At 40.6% G+C, this 13,013-nt stretch overlaps 1 protein-coding gene across 5 annotated transcripts in view; it reads left to right on the forward strand.

Annotated features, from left to right (window-relative positions):
* The window catches only part of Brinp1 (BMP/retinoic acid inducible neural specific 1), a 168,522-nt gene that overhangs the window by 96,150 nt on the left and 59,359 nt on the right, over nt 1–13,013 (forward strand). For all 5 annotated transcript variants that reach the window (XM_004849475.4, XM_004849477.4, XM_087183292.1 and 2 more), the window contains one exon: nt 9,572–9,762. In XM_004849475.4, coding sequence (XP_004849532.1) covers nt 9,572–9,762 — 191 coding nt within the window. The remainder of the gene's footprint in view (nt 1–9,571; nt 9,763–13,013) is intronic.

Here is a 13,013-nt window from a genome sequence, read left to right on the forward strand (position 1 = left end):
GGTCTCCACTGCCATTCAAAAGCAAACATACATAATGTAGCACTTACACAAATGAGTGAGACTGTTTCTCACAAAAATTTGTTTACAAAACAAGCGATGAAACAAATTTGGTACCTGGGCCATAGATTGCCAACTTACAAATTAGATGATTTTTACTCTGGTGCATTTAGGTTAGGTTAAGGATGGTTTATAGATCCAGAAATTTGTTACTGTGGATGGAATGAGTTGGCAAAAAAATATTTTTAACTAGTTTAAAACAGGGTCATGGAAGGTTTCTATATAAGAGAAGGAAGAGTTGAACTGAGAATATGAATTTTGGGGTAGCAGAAGAAGGAAGCAAGCAGAGACATGGATGTGTAAGACTTGGATTTTAAAATCAACTCTGCTGATGATACTTGTGCATCTGTAGGAAAATTAGCTCCCATCTCAGACTCTCTGTGTTTCCATCTGAAGATTGAAGGCAGGGATGAAGAAATTCTCTGTGGTGCCTCAAAGCTCTCAAATTTTGTGATCTGAAAGAGAAAATTCATATAATTGCAATGTTTAATGGGATTTATGATAATTGGAAAATAATTGCTGCTCCAAACTTTTATTAATCTATATTTAGTTATGAGTCATGCTTTCACAATAGATGCTTTGGAAATAAGCAGAGAGACAAATCAAGTAAACAGAATTTTAAATATTTTATTTATATGCAGTTCATGTAATCCCTAGAGCCCATAGGCATATTAAGATCATTTAAAATATCCATTAAAAGTTATGTGTTAGACGACAAACTCCCCTTTTAGAATGCCTAGCCAAAGGATAAATAGCTAACATTTATTGAGTAGCTACTATTGCCAGATTAATTGAATTCATTATATTTAATTCTTGCAGCAGCCCTGCAAGGTTGGTACTAAGATTTCTCTTGCACAAATGAAGAAGCTCAGAGGTGCTGAGGGATCTGTAGGTCATCACTCAGCTAATGAGGGGCTTTTTGCTGGGATTCAGGACCTATTCTCCCTGGCTGTAAAGTGTTCTGCTCTCCCACATTGTTTCACTGTCTTCAGAAAAGGATCTATGTGTTGTCATCTATTCAGACGCCCAGTAGATTAAGCATTTGCTTGTTTTCTGTATCTGTATATTGTATTTCTTCTAAGTAGTATTCCAAGCCTCTCCTCCATTTGCGTGGACTCTCTAGAATGAGCAGGGAAGGGAGCATTGGAAAAGCATGGAAGAGACCAGACAAAGATCATAAAATCTGAATTTCCATCCCAGCTCTGGCACACATTTGCCAAAATGGCCTTCACTGTCTTGGTCCGAGTTTCCCCAACTTTTGATAGGGAAGAAAATTCTTCCCATGTCCTAGGCTGTTAGGAGGATAATGCATAGTGCAACAAGGAATTTGGAAAACAGCACACTGCAGACCTTACAAAATCATGATGATGGAATGGAACAGTGGACCAGAGTGGAAAACAATGAACTTGAGATCAAAATCTGGCTTGTGTCCCCTTTGGCCACAAGTGGCACTGTGACCTTGAGAAGGCCCCTTTCTCCCTCTGGGCCTCAGTTTCCTCACTGTGAAAAGACAGTGACAGCCTTGGGCCGGATCTCCCATCCTGACCCTTTGGATTCGGTGTGGAAAAGCAGGGAGCAAGCAGTTCAGGTGCATGAGGGCTTCTCAGGAGACACAAGGTGCTGGGACCAAAGCAAAGCAAGTGCATTGGTATCTGCCTGCCCCCCATATGCATCTCCATACCCTGCTCTGGGCCTTACCCTCCCTCCCTCACTGGACTCCATGCAGAATCCCAGTTGCTTCTCTGACAATGGTCCGTATAGATGAAAGTCCTGCCATCCCAGGTGTGCTTGTGGTGCTTTGCTTTCCTTATCAAGTTTCTACTCAGTGAGAAGCAGGTAACCACAGCCCCATATGCTTCCTCTGGATGAGATGCCCCTCTTTCTCTGAACTTCATTCCGCTATGAGGCTGAAGAACTGCTATGGGGCTGTGGTAAAAATAACAATATCACCACTTAAGTGAGCACACTTTGGAAAACAGACATATGTTCAAATGGTAAGCAAGGATTATTTTAATCTCTAATGTCGAGTCAGTGTCTTCACTTGTAATTAAAGTAACATTATTTATGATCACGTTTTCAGAGTGAGTTCTCTGTTGTGGCATATTGTTTTATTTTGCATTCTTCTTTTTCTCCCTTTCCTCTCGCTTGGGCCAAACGCTATGAGAGATCTGCTGTGGCTTCTCAGCTGCCCTCCCACTTAGGTTCTGGGGCATGAAGGCGGGCAGGGGACTTGGCACTGCCACCCTTTCTCATTAAAATGCATCATTTCTACTTCACATGTGCCCTTGGGTTCACCTTTCCTGAGGTGGCTGGGGATCGTGTGGGGAGAGGCTGGGACCAGCAGGCAAGAGAGAAGCCTTCTCCTTTCCTCTCTGTCCAGTGATTTCATCTCCTTACCCTCCTCCTCTGTGATTCCCCTTGTTCATCTCTGGGGATAATTTGCTGGTAACAAAAACAGACACATTTCCATCATCATGATACTCACAGGCTTCCTTTATTCCATTTCCAAATGATTAGTTAATACAACCAAACGAATAAACCACCCGGGAAGAAACAAATACAAACATCTCATAACTCTAATCAATTATGCTGTCAACAAACATTTATGGGGTGTGCAAAATCTAAAAATATTCTAAAATATATCCTTAAATGAAGTCAGACAGCCAGAGAGGTGCAGATCTGAATATAGTGCATTTGACTCATGGAATAGCTCTACCGAAGGATGCTTATGCAGGTGCATTTGGCTACCTTGAGCCAGTCAGATCCAGTCAGGCCCATTTCAGGTCTCTACACACGCACACACACACACACACACACACACACACACACACACATCTTTGTGTTTTTGAAGACCTCCTCCAACTCTTACGATCATATTCAGAAAAATCAAGCCATAAAACACATTATGTGGAAAAAAGTAAAATAGCCCTTCATTTATTCAGAGGTCAATGGTAGCCTTGATTGTGTAGGAAACTTTGGAAGAAGCTCACATGAAGGGAGAGTTTCTTGTTGACCCAGAATTCTTCAGTTGTATTTTACAAATGAGGAAACCAATGCACAAATCTTCAGGCAATGGAAGCATCATAATCATAAGTGTTTCCTATGCAAATAATAAAATGAAATGATGACACCAGAGCACCCAACTCCTTACACCAGGTGATCTGGTAAATCTCCAATTTATGAAGAATTCTCCCAAATATTATTTCCTTAAACTCTCATAGGACAATTCAGCAGGATGCATGGTTTTAGTCCTCATTAAATATATGAGGAAACATAGCTGAAAGGAGTTTATAACTCCTGGCCAGTTTCTTACATTCAGTCTTGCCAATTAAATATATTTCACAATGATCAAATCCCAAAAGTTTCTAAGTACTGTATTTTCTATGTACTGTTTCTATGTATTTCCCCCAAAAGTTCTATGTACTGGCAATTTTTAAAAGAGCATATTTTTTTCCTCTATCTTCTCCCCTTCTGTCCATCTCCTTTCCAATGGAGATGCTGTTATATTCAGCAAAGATAACATTGAAAATAACTTTACACTAACATTTTTTGAGGGCTGATTATGTTCAGGGTACTGTGCTTTAGTAATGCAATACTAAAGCTATCTCTTTAAGGCAGAATCGTTTCCATTTCACGGAGTTTAAGCAATATTTGTCAGTCAGATTTAACCCAGGAGTTTTACCTCTGGACCCTAGGCTGCAGGAGGCAAGGCTGAAAGTAAACTGATTCAATTAGCTTATTTTACAGGTGGAAGCATGGCTATCAAGGAGAAGAAGCACATTCCTAAGAGCATAGAGCCATTTCTGCTGATTTTCTCATAATCCTTTCACCCTCTGCATTGCAACTCATATGGGGGGGGGCTAATAAAGGATGAAGAAGGATTCTTATAAAGGCAGTGATTAGCACTAAAAAAAAAATCTTGACCATGCGGTTTTCTCCCTGGACTCATCTTAAATCCTGCAACCCTGGCTCCAGTCCTCTTCTGCCCCTCCCCATCACCATCCACCATCCTGCCTTCTGCTCCCCCACTGGGAGGGGTCTTGCCGCAGACACCCCACGCCTTCCATCCAGGATCCTTTTTTAATCTCAATCTAATTGGTTCACCCACCCTGCTGGGATGCTTAATTGGGCATAAGCATATTCTGCATATCCTATGCCATTGTGAGTTCTGACTTCTCTTCCAAGGGGAATTCGTTCTGTCGGCTCAAAAGGAAAGATATTTTATGTTGTGCTCAATTCACTGAGAATGAACATGAAGTTGTTCCTGGGGAACATGGCAAGCAGAGCAGTTGGAAAACATGACAAGCAAGGCTTTCTTTCCTTTATTTGTTTCCCTTTTTATTTTTGAGGTGGCATGGTGAAGGAAAAGGGCTTGCTTGGGGAATCATGGGCCCTTGGCTCCAGTTAAACCCTGCCAGTTTTCTGTTGCCTGGCTTTGGACAGATAACTTACTCTGTTTGACATTCAGTTTTCCCATCTGAATTGGGTAATTTGGATCTGACGACTTCTGTGACTGCAGTCAGAGTGAAGCCTTTAAGAGGATTTCTACTACGTATTTGCAAAATCTGGCCTGCCACTTGCTTTTGTGAATAAAATTGTATTTGAACAAGGCACATTTCTATGCTTACACATTGTGTATGTTTGCTTCATATCAGAAGGAGAAGTTCAGTGGTTGGCAGAAGATCTTAAAATGTCTACTGTTTGGCGCATTACAGTAAAGATTTGTCTATCCTTTCTTTTTCTATGAACTATCAGATTGATTCAACCAAAAGCTCTCTTTTGATTTTTCACATTACACAAAATTTAAAAATAAGTTCTTACCAAATCTAACAAAATCTTTTGAGATCTATACCTACTCCATATTTTGTTGTTATTTTTTTCTATTATCCTTAACTTCATCTCACCCCCTCCACATTTTTTACTCCCCTGTGCTTGGATGAGCCCCTTGGCAAACACATTCCTGCCTCAGGACCTTTGCATTTGCTGTTTTTTTCTCAGAACATTCTTCCACCACTAGATGGCTCCATAATACCTTCCTCACTTCCCTAAAGCACATTTTCAAATGCCATCAAATCAAGAAAGGTTTTTTTCCTGACCAGTATATAAAACCAGACTTCTGGAAATCTCATTCTCTTGCTTTCGTTATTTTTCTGAATAACATTTCTCTCTTCCTTAGACCTTAGACATTCTTTTTTTATTTTGTTTTGTTTTATGATCTGTTCTCTCTCATCAGAATAAAAACTTCTTGAGAGAAAGAGAATTATTAGTTTTTTCATGTTGTGTTTTCAGGGTTGGAAGTAAGTTCTAAAATTTTGGTTACATAAATCAACATTTCAGCTTGAGTGTGTTTTATGTCTACTTCAGAATACCTCTAGGTGTTTTGGAGTCCTTTTAGAGAAAGTCACTTTGGTAAAGAGTATAAAATCATAGAATCTTGAATTATTCTAGTTTTTACTCCAACATCCTTTGTAATGGTAGCAGAGCAGCATCAACCCAGCCTCAGAATATTGTTAGTTTGGATTTTTAGCCAATAAGAGCAGAGTTTATAGACTGAAATCTAGTAACAGAGTTTGACTCCTAGTAGTCCTTTAACCTGTAGTCCCTGACAAACTGTCTGCCTTTATCTCTTACCATTTAGATAACACACCTGCCACTCCTTGGCAAATCTTACCAGTGTCCATATATGTGAACTAAGAAACGATCCTCTCCAACCCAACTTTGAGATGGCTGCAGCCTGGTGAGGGACTCAGGGTCAATACACACCTCTTCCTAAAGCACAGCAACTGTGAGATACTATTGCTGCTACCTGCTCTTACTTCTAATCACTTATATGTAAACACAGACACATCTTTCTCTTTCTAGGTGTCTTATCCTGTCTCATTCCTTTCCACATGTGCATATGTAGTGCATTCTTCCTAAAAACACCTTTCCCCTATCTTTGTCTATCCTAATCCTATATTAACTTTGAAATTTCACTTGTTCAGGAGAAATCTTAGACACTCCCATTGCCACCCACTCTTTTTCCAGACTGGGTAATGGGCCCTCCTTTCAGATCGCTTTTATAACTAAAACTGCCATTTCAGCAGAGAATGGTTTAAATTTGTCTTTAAGAAATCATTTGGTTTCCCTTTGCTGGAGGAGCTCTGTCCGTGGTGCTGAGCGGCTAGGGCCTGGCATGGAGTCGAAGTTTGTTCAACACCTCTTTGTTGTCCAGTTCTTCCTAAGGGCCTGGCTCCGTGCTCAGCGTGTCATTTGCATTCTCTCATTTAGTCCTTACATCCATGCAGTGAGGGAGGACTTGGGTATCCTGAATTGGCTTCTCTCCTGTTTTCGTTTTCTGAGGCAACACAGATGGCAGTCCTGGGTCTGTCGCTGGTGAGCTTCACGGAGACTGTAAAGCTCTTTATTGTTTTATAAAGAAAGGATTTGAGTCATGGCCTCATAACTTGGAGGGGGTGGCATTCTTATTTTATTAGTATCAACTATACTTTTTAATATTTTATTTATCAATATTTACAGAAAAACCATGATTCAAAACATGGGATATTTAGGATACCAGTTTTCCACACCAAGCTTTGCCACTAACTTAGTACACTTCAGCAAGCTATTTAACTTCTCTATGTGTGCATAAATATTAGTTTTGAGTAATATGAGCATGTGCACATTTTAAAAAGCAACCTAAAGCAATAAGTTATATAACAGTAACTGTATGTATTTGCCTACATACTGATATATGTGTATAGTTCATATGTTTATACTGCAAATAATGTTATAATTATAAGGGTATATAACTTTAAATTTCAGGGATAAGCTAATAAGGAAAGACTATTTCCCTCAGATATATTTGATGATTCTCATATCCTCTTATTGATCATTGATAGCTGAGTAACAAATTACTCCACAGTTTAGGAACTTAAAATACCAAATGGCAATATTATCTCACAGTCACCATGGGTTGCAGATTGGGGTGACTCATCTCCGGGCTTCTTACCAGGCTTCAGACATCCCAAGATTTACTTGGGCAGGATCTGTTTCCCAGTTCTTGCACCTGATTGCTGTTGGGACTCACATCCTTTTGAGTCCTCGGGGCCTCAGAAACCATTGGCTGGGGGCCTCCCTCGCATGCTCTCTATGGATTGCACCTTGGAGCATCTCACAGCCTGGCAGTGAATGAGTGAGAGAGAGGGAAAGGAGTACCCAACAGAAGTCCCAGTATCCTGTAACCTAATCATGAAAATGAGATTCCATCCCTTTCACCTTCTGTTCACTGCAAGCAAGATGCAGGGTCCCTTCCTCATTGGAATTTATGCTACAAGCTCCACCTATAAAATTCTTGGCTGCCTGTCACTTCCCCTTCTCGGACCTGGTTTGTCCACCTCTTCCATCCTGTACCCTTCTGTTCCTCTATGCATAACTCTCTTCTGCTCTGCTCTTCCCATATGACATTCTCTACTCCTTTCTCACTCACTCTGCTCCTGACTATTCCTCCTTTTTTGAAAATACAGTTCCATTTGTCTATGCAAGCCCCGTGAGAGCTTTTCCTAGAGACCTGAGACATCCAGGCTCCTCCTTCTGTGTCCTGTAATCCTTCATTTACAATAAGCTGGAGATGTCTGGCTTCACTTTGAGACTGTGAGCTTCTCAAGGACAGGGACTGTGATGTGTTCATCTTCACCTCATAGGCGCCTCTCAGGAGTTTGCTGACTTAAGCACCCACAAAGTGCCAGGTTCTGTGTTGATAGAATTTGAACTGTGTTAAGAATTATAGACAGAGATGCCTTATGCAGATAAGACCAGAAGCTCTGCAACTTGGAAATATATTCTATTCTAAGTTAAAGCTTTTCTCAGACCCAGTTTCCTGTGAGTCAGAGGCCAGACTCAACCACTGAATTACCAGGACATATTCCAGCCTGATTCCCACCCTGTCCTGCTTTGTCTTGCCCTGTGGCCCTTTCTTCATTCATCTCTCCTATATTGTGGCAGGAGAGAGAGACCTTTTCATTAAACTCTGGTTCCCATCATTTATCTAAGCTGCCCTTACAACCTTCTTGGCTAGTCTGTTTTTCTCAAGGGACCGAGAGTATGTAACTCAGGCAGGTTGGAGAGCTGATCGCTCCAGGGAAGCTGCATCAGTGGTGATTCTTATTTAAGCACAAGTGATCTGAACCAAGTCCCATTAAATTTCTACTTGTCTTCAGTTTGCATGCTCCATGTTCTCCATCTGTACACCTTTAATGATTTATATGTACGTACCTGGGAGTTTGTGAGGAAATGAAGTTATTAAATAATATTTCACATTAGGGTAGTGCCTTGTAGCTTTCAAAGGTATTTTCACACTCTATCTTTTGTGTGATCACTGTGCCAGCAGTAGAAAATATAGTATGAAATGTAGATAAAGAAATGTAGGTCCAGAGAAGGAACATGCTCTGCTCCACGTTATATCACATAATCTGCAAAAAGTGGACAAAACTTGTACACCCAAGATCAGTGCTTCCCCATTTCATCTCTTTTATTACTGAAGGAAAAATTAAATTTTCCTTACATGCATAATCTTCACAGAATAGCTGTTTCCCCTAAATAGTAGATATTCAGTGAATTCATGTTATACTTTAGAATTAAATTGAGCTTTGAACTCAATATTTGGCTTTTGAGATGTCTTAGAATTGATTGCAGGAGGCTTTGTGCTTTAGGTACTGTCCATTTTTCTATAGCCTGCCTCCCTCTCTCCCTGACTACCTAGCTGTCTCCCTTTCCTCTTCCCTTTCTTTCTTCCATTTGCTTATTTACTCATCCATAAAACATTCTGGATCCTGACATGTGACAGGCACTGAATCATTTACCAGGGTGACTCAGGTATACCTAAGAAGGTTCAGTCCCTCTATTTTCATTCAGTCTAGTGAGAAAGACGGACAAGCAGGTAGAGAACAATGAGAAACTAGTTCTTGTGAAATGAAGCAGAAATACGTAGTAATCCCCTGTCACAGGCTTAGTGTGATAGATGAGAAATAAGACATACTATTCTTATGGAATGTAAAATATCGTGAAAATCTTCATCAGTACAATCAGCAGCAGTAGCACCATCATCCTCACCACCACTGGTATCCTCACCACCATTATATCACTATCATCATCACTACCATCACCATCACCACCATTGTATCCCTATCATCATCATGAGATAATAGTGATGTTTGCTACTCTTCATTTTTCTCAGTCTCCACACTCATACCTAGTGAAAGTGAATCCTGATTTTGCCTCCCTGATGCTCTGCAAACAACTCAGGGCATGGCTGTGTCCATCTGGTTCACTACCCTAGTGATAGGAGTGGGACTCGATAAATATGTGTTGACAAAAGACTGAAAGCCCTAGACCAATGTTTCACTTATTGAATATTAAAAGTAATTATAGACACTTTTGCATCGAAAGAGAAATTTCTGGGTGGGGTGGTTGGATGGGCTTTGACTCAAGGGTAGAAATGATGAGTTGAGGAGTGTTGCTCATCTCTCCTGTCTAGGGAGTTTGCCCGTTGGAAGGTGAGGAATACAGCCATCGAGAGGAGAGATCTGGTCCGTCATCCAGTGCCCCTCATGCCGGAGTTTCAAAGGAGCATCCGTCTGCTTGGCAGGAGGCCCACCACTCAGCAGTTCATTGATACCATCATCAAAAAGTACGGCACCCATCTCCTCATCTCTGCCACACTGGGAGGTAGGTCCACAGCCACTGGGCCATGGCCCTGTCACGACTTCCTGCAATGGAGGGGAGAGTGGGATCACAGACAGCAAGGTCTTCGTAGTTTCCCTGGCTTCAGGCATCACTCAAAGCATATCTTTCCAGAGAAGCTGCATCATATTGGTTGTTTTGGTCATAGCTGAGCATATACTTCAGTGCTGTGGGAAGTTCTAAGTTTAGAATGGATTAAGTGTTGTGGAAATATGGCTCACCCATGGAATTTGTTCCATTTGTTAGGAATGTGCACTACAATAATTGTCTGAGTTCCACTGGAATATGGCCTAACCCGGGGGAAAATAAATTTCAGATAATGTGTAGGGACTTGTGTTGTCATTTAAGTCTACTTTAGGGACTGATAACTTGAGCATATCATTTTAAAAATTGGCTATTATTTGTTATCTCATATGGGCTTAGGACAGGTTAACTGGAAAGTAGGCTAATTGCTTTAACCTGCCCAATTTTAGCCATCCCTCAACATCAGGTCGAAGCCATCTTTGAATGAGGAGAGGGAGCTGAATGAAAGGGATTAAATTAATGGGAAATGGTACAGACTAGGGCATGTATGTGCTGATGGTTCTTGGCTGCAGGAATCATTTGATATTATGAAGTACAATCCCTTTGGCATCAGTGTTTTCCACCGTGATTAGGTCCACTGAACTTTCAGAAAACCATCTTGGTGGCACAACACCATGCTGCCTGCTCACAAAGATGCTAAAGGCACATTTCCTCATGGCTCATGCTAGGTAAAAGAGATTGCTATATTGTCAGAGGGAGCATGGAAAGAAGTGGCAGTTCAGCTCTAGATGAACTGACTAGGTAAAGGAAGGTGGCAGCATTTTCTGGATTGAGCGTATGATATACATTTTGAGGAAGACAAATGATTTGGTAATGTGGGGAATATAAGTAGAGATAAGAACTGGAGAAATCCTTCCATTCTCAATATAATATTAGCTATGTCTTAGCTACTTTTCTGTTCACAGAGACACAATACTCAACACTCACAACACTAAGGAGGAAAGGTTTGTTTTGGCTCACAGTTTGTAGAGATTTTAGTCCATAGTCGGCTGGTTGTAAGGCAGGCAGCGCAGCACAGCAGAGGGGTATCGCAGAGGAGAAACAGTTCATGTATGATGGGCAGGAAGCAGAAAGAGATCAGGGTTTCAGGGAGGGAGATATTCCCTTTTAGCCCATGCACCCTGGTGACCCACCTCCTCCAGCTGGGGTTTACCCTTCTTGACCTAGTCAAATCCCAAAAGCCACACCTATGAGTTTTTAGGGCACATAACCAAAACAGTGGGTATTTACCCCACAGCAAGCATTCTCTATTGTTGTAGTCCTCAAAGCTGCATATTAAATCATATTATTGACATACTACATGAAATCTAGAACTCAGAAGATGTAAAGCTAATAAATGGAAAAGCTACATTTTCAACTTAGAGTTTTCTGGCCACAAACCTTGCATTATTATTTTTTTACCCATTATGGATTATTTCTCTAACTAACTTGCTCACTCAACAATACCCACTGACTCCAACAACCAACCCAATAAGCATATATTCATTATCTGTTGCTAGATGATAAATTAAGTCAGACTTTGAGAATAAACTCATTAGCATAAATTCTGTATTACTTTAATGTGAGTTAATTTCTACACGGAGTATGACCTCTACTGTACTCTTTCCTTTGAATGTCTCCCATTTACTGATGGAAAGAAAAATACAAAACTAAAAACAACAACAACAAAAACAGTCTTTGCAACCAGTTCAATTCTCCCATTAAAAATCTGTGCTCTGGTTTGGATCTCTGGAAATCCCAAGTAACAAAGATTTTTCTTGCTCAGTGAAATATATTTTTAATTTCTTCAAGGCAAGGTGGTAAATTATTCACAGAGCCTTGTTCCTTTCCTGTTTTTACAAAACAACATTTTAAAATATGCAAAGGTTTGGATTGAAAGCTGGTGTTGGACAGCAGGACCTGAATGTTCGCTTGGCCCTCACCATGGCCAAGTGGAGAGAGGGATGAGGAAGAGATTCGCTGTTGATGGAACACCATGTGCCAGAAACTGTGTGAGGTCCTTCTCACATCGTCATTTCATTCTTGCATTTGTAGAAAAAAATATCTTATAAGGGCCACTTGATGCTATGTGGGAGGAGGAGTAGGATGTTATAGTGAGCTGAGAGGGCATGCTCTGGCTTTTGATCACCAGGTTTCCTGTCCTGCCTCCTGCTTCTCAGCAGCTGAGTGTCACTTCAGCAAGAAACTCAATGCTCTGAACCTCCATTTCCTCTTTTATAAGTAGTCATAGTCCTTTCTTAATGCATACTGTGAGGATCAAATACAATAATGCATGAAAAGTGATTAACATACTGTCTGACACCTAAAAAATTGTTTTCGTTATTGTCATTAATATCATTATTCTTGCTATGGTTTTCATTATACAGCGGGGCTAAGGAACTTGAGGAACCAGGATTAAAGCCATATCCTTGGTCTCACCACATAGTGTGAGACATTAGAAAATTCCCTTCCTTGTGTGGACATCAGCTATGTACAGAAAAGGACAGATAATGTTATTCAGTGTAATTTTTTTCCTAACACTTCACTCATTGGGAAGAAGTGCTGTTATAAACTCTTTGAGGTGTCACGTAAGTTTATAAAGGCATAATCAGAAAACAAAACATGATCTTTAAACTGTTGCAAATAGGGAAAGTAAATGCACTCGGTTGTTTGGGCAGAAGGAATAGGAAGTACTGGAGGTAGGAATGAGGGAGTGGAGTTGGTGGGAAAACCAACAGCTAAAACGTTCTCGTGGACTTTCCAAATTTTTGGTGACATCCATTAAACTCAAGAGTACGTGACATGAATGATCTTTTTATGGAGGATGGTGAAGAGACAAACTCTGCCTCTAGAATTACACATAGGAAACCAAAGTTAGCAATTTTGGTTAGATCCTCTGCATGTCATATTTTGGGCCAAAGGAAACACCTCAGGCGCTGAGTGTCTGTGTGACATATATGACTAATGTTGCATGCATGTGAGGGAGTACATGCCTGCCTGCCTGGAAAGGTGTGCAGAAATGCTATCCCTGCTTGGATTGGAGCTAATATATACATTGGCATGAAAACATTCACATTGCACACATACACGTGAATGTAAGATATGCATGTATATGTAAGCTTTTATGTGAATGTGTGTGTGTTGCATAAATTTTCTTTTTAACATGAAGACTC

Source organism: Heterocephalus glaber, unplaced genomic scaffold, assembly GCF_053883595.1.
Source record: "Heterocephalus glaber isolate CG9 unplaced genomic scaffold, H.glaber_assembly_v1.0 deba00001479, whole genome shotgun sequence".
Classification (NCBI taxonomy): Eukaryota; Metazoa; Chordata; class Mammalia; order Rodentia; family Bathyergidae; genus Heterocephalus; species Heterocephalus glaber.